The following is a 7641-nucleotide window of genomic DNA, read 5'->3' as shown; positions in this document are numbered from 1 at the left end:
GCTGCACATCTAACGGGCGCCACAGTGCAGGCTGAACAATGGGGGGTTTAACTCCGGCGTGGTACAGAACGGTGCACGAATAAAATCGTATTTGTTTTATTGCCTCTTTGATTGGCCTCTGCGGATGTTTTTGGTGTCAAGTTTTGCATATCCACTGACGGCATTAGTGAGGAAGCCAAGTCCTTTGTGCAGGCAGGACGAGTGATCCCCGCCTGTGGCGGAGCTGATGGCGGGGCGTGCAGCTGCCCAGGTCGAGGTCTCCTCATCCTTCCACGTTCCTGTGGGGAACGCAGGGTCCTGAGCTGTCCCGGGGCCTTAGACCCGTCACGGCAGGGGGGCCGTAGGTGGTCCAGGGGCCAGCCAGCTCTCCCTGACAGGCGGAGGAAGCGACTTGGGTGGCCCTCGCACAGGGACAAGGGCTGTGCCGTGAGCTTTCTGGGCCCTTGGCTGTGCTCCACGTAGGGGAAGAGCCCAGCTTTACGCCTCAGTTCGCATCGTTTGGTGGTGTAATGCGAGCAAATACCTCTCCCACCTGCCCTTTCCACCATCTTCCCCTTCACCCCGTTCCCCTCAGATATCCCTCATCCTGAGGAACGTGGGGGCACCCCCTCCATGCTGCCTCCCCCCCCCCCCAAACACCCCATCGTGACACCCCCATTTGCCTCATGGCTTCGTTCCCTATCCCCTCGGCGCCCCATTATTCCCTCAGAGCCCCCCTTTCCCTCATTTTCTCCCAAATCCTCACCCATTTCCCTCACGCCCCCCCCATCCCCCCCCGATTTCTCCTCACAGCCTCGCCCCCGTTCCCTCTCGGTGTCCCCCCCCACCCCCCAAAATCTTTCCCCTCAGCGGCTCCCCCGGCTCTCCCCGTCCCCTCCCGGGCCCGGCTGCGGGAGGGAGGCGGCGGCGATGGCGGAGGAGGGGCCGGAAGGGGATGTGACCGCCCGCCGGCCGGGGCCGCGCCGCGGGTTCCGCCATCTCCCTCACCGCTCCCGGGGGTCTCCCCCCCCCGCTTTGTCCCCCTCCTCCTGTCAGCCTCCCTTCCTCCTTCCCCTCCTCAGCCCGCTCCGCGCTCCCCAGGGCCGGGCTCGGCCTCGCCCCGCCGTGCCGGGCTCCCCCCCCCTCCCCGCGGGCATGCAGCCGGCCCCGCTCGGCCTCCCGGGGGTGCTGTGCGGGAGCCTCCCTCCCGGAGCCCGGCCGCGGCCCCGCTCCTCCTCCTCCTCCTCCTCCTCCTCCTCCTCCTCCTCCTCCTCCTCCTCCCCCCCCCCGGCGAGGCCGGCGGCCCCCGGCTCCCCGTGAGGGCTCCCCGTGAGGAAGGCCGGAGGCAGGCAGCCGAGAGAGCGGGCCCAGCGCTGCTTCGACGGCCTCCATGGCCCCCCGGCACCCCCCCAGCTCGCCCCGAGGGAGAGGCACGGGAGGAGGCGAGGTGAGGCCGGGGGAGGCCGGAGGACGCCGGGCCCTGAGGTGCCCCCGCCGGGCTCCTTGAAGCCGGGCTGGTGTCGGGGGGACCCGGCGGTGCGCGGAGCCAAGCAGGCGGCTCGGTGGCCTTCGCGAACTCAATGCTATGCAAAAGAAAAGGAAAAAGAAAAAAAGGAAAAAAAAAAAAAGGAACCTTGACCCTGGTCGCAGGGGGGGAATGAGCGTTTCCTGCCCGGGGTGAGCCTGCACGTGGTTTCTCGTGTGTGAGGTGAACTAATCCTGCTTGCCTCGGTGGAAGACACGCTGCATATGGCGACGTGAAACTTTGGTGACACTTGTTGTTACGGCGTGATCGGAACTCTTAACTTTTCTTTTTTGTTTTTTTCATAAAGCCACCTAAGAAGCCTTGCTGCTGTCTTCAAAAGCATTGGGAGAATCCGTGCTTGTCTTGGTTCTCTGCCTCAAGCGACTTTGTTACACGGTGAGTGCAAGCAGCACACCCACCTGAAAGAAATTCTCCTTCAAAGCTCCTTCCCAGCCTGGAAGATTGGGGGTCGCGGACTTCTGCAGAAGCTTCTCGTCCTGGGAAAGGCTGCCCATAGCTGCTTTATGGGGCAGCAGCCTGGAAAAGTTCTTGGGGACCAAAGGAGGCCAAGTCTGCCTGCCCTGCACTTTATCAAAGGAGCAGGGAAGAAGGAGTCATCGAAGCATGGGGGCCCGCACTGTAACGTCTTTGTCGAACATGGTAAGAGGTTTCAGTTGTTTTTTCTCTTGGTCTAATTTTGATTTACTGACACAGATGTGGTACGAGTTCGCTGAAGTGCATAGTGCAGATACAAAAATGCTGTGCTTCGTGGAAGTCTTTTGTTTGCTCTCCCTTCGTGCTTAAGGTGAATCTTCTGTGATTGTTTCTTGTGGAAATATTCCACGTGCATCAGATTGCTCAAAACCAGGGTTGTGTTCCTGCTAAATATGGAATACAAGGAAGTAGCTTTTTAACATCCTACAAGCTTCTTATTCCTGCCTTGGATTTTTTTTTTTTTTAATGTCTGTGTAAGTGTTTCATCCTTTTTGAGTAGTTTATTTCGTAGGTGTTGATGAACCACAGCTGATGGTGATGCTACTGCCAGTGACAAGTGTTTTCAATTATCTTTACAAAAGGGGTTCTGCTACTTGAAAAAAAATAGACGGCTTTGGAATCTTTGTGGGTACTGCTGTTGTGACAACTGGTGGGAATAAAATAGTTTCTTGTTAATTTGCTCAGTGCTTTTACAGCACTTTTGGTTAGTGGTTTCTCATAGCCAGTTAAGCTCTGATCTTGTGCTGTGATGGATTTAAGTGCAAGAGGCTAAAAGTGGCCGAGTTAGGGGTATAGCAACCCTTTCACCTGTCGGCATCCCGCAAATTAAGAAGGGGTCAAGAATCTCAGGAAATAACAGCAAATCGGAAGTGCAGTAGAAATTGGTTGGCTTAGTAAATGTTGCAAATGATTTATTTGTTTTTTAAATGCCAGAAGAGATTTCAGCTAAAGGCATCTCTTTCAAAAGTTAGACACAGAAACAAATTGTTTCTCTGATTCTTTTTGGAGTAATCCTTGCTTTTGCACAGCAGTTTTTCAGTTCTAATATTATTTGAGAAAATGTGCAGCAGGCCTCTATCCCGGGCTGGAGGATAGGATTTTCATAAAGCTTCTTCAGCAGTTCTGACCTCACAAGAAAGTTTATCTGTGAACAAAACAAAACTGCATGTATAATCTTCATCTAATTAAAAATGAAAATGTTTGCTGCCTGAGAACATAATCCACCAGTAAGTGGAACAGCCTTGGTTTGGTTTCATTTTAGCTTTCAAACTTTCTCTTACCCTGTGTTTCTAGAAGGGACCAAGAAATTCTGTGAAGTGTTTAGCAAAGACACCAGCAGAGATGTTGTACTGAAATACTATTTTGAGTCACAGCTATTTCTTCTGATTTTTGCACAGTGTTTGTGTGCTGAGGTTATTTGGGTATTGGAGGTAATTACTGGAAGGTTGGAGAATAAGGGCTAATTTAGCTCCCCGATGATAAACCTGCTGCAGGACTTTTCCAAGCCGTGCTGTCCGGACCGTGCTACACCCACTCCTCCAACTCTGGTTTGGTCGCTGCTTTTGCTCCTTTGGACAGAGTTTCAAGGTCAGATGAGATACAGCGAGCGCTGACCGCAAGCAGTGCAGTATTCTACCCACCTGTGGTGTTTTGATGTAGCAGAAGAGCCAGAAACGCTCCTTTTTGATCATGTAACAGGAGTAGGCAGATGGTAACTTTATGCTGGTATGACCCCAGGTCAGAAGATCCTAGCACATTCGCAAAGAAAAACAGCAGCTATGATGTCCATATACCATATGTCCACAAGAGACCTCGGTGGCTTGATTTAGAAAAGAATAAACTTGAAAGGGGACATCAAGGCCAGTACATCTGTTCGGAGAACTGCAAAAGATCAGCCTCGCTTTTCCGCATGAGGAAAAGTTTCTGCCTTTGAGTAAATGAAATGGTTCTTCGTGATGCTGGCACGAGGAGGCTGTACCACCGGTTTTGTGTTGTTCAGCTCTATTTTGAGTTTGGGCTCCTTGTAGCCTGAAAAACGATGTCTTAAAATATCTAGAAAAATACAGAGGAAGCAAAGTTCATTGTAGAAAGTTATTCAACTCCCTCATTTTTTTTTTAATTGACAGCTTTCTTGTCTTTGAAAAAAAAAATACATATATAATCTGACATACGGCCCTTATGACCTGTTGACTTTCCTATTGATGGACAGAGTAATGTTTCATGGTTTCAGTCCTGTTCAGAAGTGGTACGATAGGCTGCATTTTATAAAAGTAGATTAGGATTTCTGAAGACTTAATTTTTTCCATGTTTGTCTTTCAGCATTTTCATTACGTGGTTTCTTCTGAACGCTAAACGCTGTGTCTGGATTCTCTGACTGGGCCTGCTTTAAGGGCTCCTTAAAGCTAACCCTTAGCGATAGCTGAATTCTTAAAGGTACTTGTTTGAGGTTCTTGTTTTAATATACAAAAAAGTTGAGTTGGTAGTAGCAGCCTGCTCTGGTTGTCTTTTGGTAAAGCCGTCTGTAACCTTGGCTCGGTGTTTCAGTGGGACTGCTCCCTGCTAAGTCCTACCAGGGGCTCCTCAGTAGACACTTAGCGGTGATTTTCAGAGCACTGGTGATCTTAAATGCTTCCCTAGTACTGAATTAGGTTGGTAAATAGGTAAATTAGGTTGGTAAATATTATCAGATGCTAACGGTGTATGGCAAAATGACCTTCAGGGCAGTAATTCCATTTCTCGGGCTGTAGCACTCGACGCAATGCATCAAGTGGTTTCTGAAAAGCGAGAAGGCAAGTGGCCAGCAGTCAGCTCTGCTGGTGGTCAGATGCTGGGCTGGAATAATGCAGGAAAGCTCTGAACTTTGTTATGAGTTGACAATTGTGGGAAAAATCTGTGGGCAAGTGTTGGAGTTGTTCTTTGTCTTGTTCCTTTATCCGCTAAGAATATTTTACGCGCTGGAGTTTGCTCTGGTGCAGTTACCCTGGGCAGCGGGGTAGCCCTTGACAGGATTTTATGGATTTTGGTGCAGATGAGAAAGTGTAATGGCAATGTTTACCTCTTCCCCTATACTTTTCTCAGCTGAGAAATGAGTCTGCAGTCGCTGCTTTTGTGGAGTATCCAGCTGAGAGCAAAACCTCGGCCAGTGTTTAATTAGTGGGAAGGACTTTGTCAGCGCAGGTCGGTTTGCCCAGTAGTACCTCGTAGTACCAGGACGTCGTTCTCCGCAGAGCTCTTGCTTTTGGAAAGAAGAAAACAAAATCTGTCTTGCCCCGAGACTTGCTGCACTCCATGAACATCACACCTCTGCCTGTCTTGGGGTGCTGCTGCCCGGGGAACGAGCAGCTTCGCTGCAGCATCGCGGTACAGCAGGAGCTCTAAGCAAAAGCGGCACCCGAAGGCTTTGAAAAATGAATTTTAATGGTTAGCTTGTGCTGCTGAGGTGAAGAAGAGTTGAGGTTACTGAACTCCGCTGGCTGTGGGGTTGCTGCCTGGTCAGCAGCAGGGCAGCGTTGCGAGGGGTGAAATCCTGAGAGGTTTCCCTGCTTGTATGTGCCCCAAAAGCTGGGTTTTGTACATAGATTGCGATAGCAACCGTGAACAGGACCAATCTGTCCGTGGTTGTGGTGTCAGACCTTGAGTGAGCTTTTTGGCTTTAATAATGGGAAATTCGGTAAGTAGCAGCCTGAAATGTAGGGTGTTCACATGATGCCAAAGCTCTGATATCCGTCTCTGCTGTCATTAGCACCAGTTTTGCTGCGGCAGTCAGAACTAGCTGACTGGGGGGAGCCGAAACTTTCTGGAGAGGTTTTGGGCATGCAACTTTTACATGTCGCCTCTCCTTACGTACAGCGAATCACTGACGGGTGCAAACCCAGGCTCATCACTTTCATTGTTTTCTGCTATAAATCATAGCCACATTTTTTATTACTTTGCAGCATGTGTCAGAGTTTATATATCTGACTGGTTGGTAGAAAGAGAAGGAGTTTTCCTTTTAATCCGTATTACACCTCCATGCTACCAGGGAGCGGTAGCTGCTCAGCTTTGAGCTTTATTTTCTGTACGAGAAAGCGATAGGGAAGCTTAAATGAGTTTCTTACCATACTGAAAATAGGAGAACTACAGGAACTGGATCCACTTTTCCTATATTTCTGGTACTGAATACTTCTGAAGTTGGCTACTATAAACTTTTTCATATTGGTTCTAACGTTTTCTTATAAGGGTGCTGAAAGTTTTGGTGCTTTAACGAGGAAGTAATTGCCCAAAACTGATCTGTAGCGTAAGCTTGCCAAAGCTGCCGGTTGGAGATCAGCCCTATGACATTCACTATTAGGAAAAAAAAATCATCAATTGAAAGTCTCTTTGCGTGTACTGCTGATATGAAAATTTACGTTTTTAAGAGTGTGAAGATTTAATGATCTAATTTGGTTTACATCATTACATTTTGTTTCCACTGTGAAAATTATGAAACTGAGTAAATTGCTTTGGTTCCTTCCTAATGAGTTAGTGACCGACCAGCGTATAAAAGTATATAATATAATATATACTGTTGTAATTATATTGGTATTTATAATTTTAATGAAATGTTGCTCTCTTTTCATACCACGTAGGAAAATACCTAGTTCCAAGAGGCTCCAATTACTGTTTTGTTGTGAATAAAATGTTCCTAGTAACTTGAAGACTTTGGAATATATTTCTCTCAGCTGGGTGCTCCAGGACAGGTTGTGATCGAGCAATAATGGGCGACTTTGTACTCGTTATCCTTTATCTGTCAGGTACTTTATATGCAATATAAATTTATTAGATCGCGAATTGCCCGTACAGGGAAGTAATTTAAATGAGATTCCTTCCATTCGAGAACTGCTTCTTTAAAACCCGTGTGGCTGTAGACCTTGTATATCTCTCTTTTCCTTGTTCCTCAGGACGTTTTTACGCTCAGTGTCTGCCTCACCACCTGCGAAAGCTGAGACTCGAAGGAGACAGCTTTACTGCTCCGATTCCGCCTAGACCTTTCACCTGAAACTGTATCGTTAACGTCAGCCTCATGGAAGTCCCTCATTTAAAACCCCCCTTCAGTATCTGAGCCTCTGTTCTAAACCGACAGAACTTTTTTCATTATTAGCTTAGAGATTTGGCAAGCCCCAAACTTTAATTTTCATCTCTATTAGGAGAGAATTATCTATGGCTTTTGAGATCACTGCTTATGTACCCAGCCCCGATGTGCTTCAGTATTAATCTGGGTAATGCTGACATCTGCTGCACACCAAATGCAGATCTGTGTACTGCCTCTCACTATATCCCTTTCCGTCATACAAAGCTCTTGCTATATTTTTTCCTGCTCCAATTATCAAATACCACTAAGTTTCACTAAGAAGCCCCCGTGCAGAACTTGATCCAGGGTTGGAATATGTTAGGAAAGAGGCCTAAGACTTGCTAAACTGTTTTTCCACGTGGTGAGGTGGAAGATGAGGATGGGGAAAGGCTAATCCTTTTCCTGGGCAAAAGCGGTTCTGTTTTGTACACCGACTAAGCTTTGATAGCTTGCCACGTTTAAGCAGTTCAGCTCCTTCGTGATGAATAGGTAGCAGTTGCTCGTATGCCAGAGTTTCATTAATAGATTGTGCTGGTTCTGCATTCTTGTTATT

At 48.2% G+C, this 7641-nt stretch overlaps 1 protein-coding gene across 3 annotated transcripts in view; it reads left to right on the top strand.

Moving 5' to 3' along the window:
• The first annotated feature begins 991 nt into the window (after window positions 1-991).
• The window catches only part of ABL1 (ABL proto-oncogene 1, non-receptor tyrosine kinase), a 75320-nt gene continuing 68670 nt past the window's right edge, over window positions 992-7641 (top strand). The window contains exons 1-2 of one of the 3 annotated variants that reach the window (XM_080562271.1): window positions 992-1656; window positions 1812-2164. In XM_080562271.1, coding sequence (XP_080418397.1) covers window positions 1565-1656; window positions 1812-2164 — 445 coding nt within the window. In that variant the 5' untranslated portion in view covers window positions 992-1564. Of the gene's footprint in view, window positions 1657-1809; window positions 2165-7641 lie in introns of those variants that run through there. The other 2 variants (XM_080562272.1, XM_080562274.1) reach the window with 2 other exon arrangements.

Source organism: Anser brachyrhynchus, assembly GCF_964034855.1.
Source record: "Anser brachyrhynchus genome assembly, chromosome: 19".
Taxonomy (NCBI): Eukaryota; Metazoa; Chordata; class Aves; order Anseriformes; family Anatidae; genus Anser; species Anser brachyrhynchus.
The sequence above is the reverse complement of the archived record's forward strand: the minus strand, read 5'-3'. Positions and strand labels throughout refer to the sequence as shown.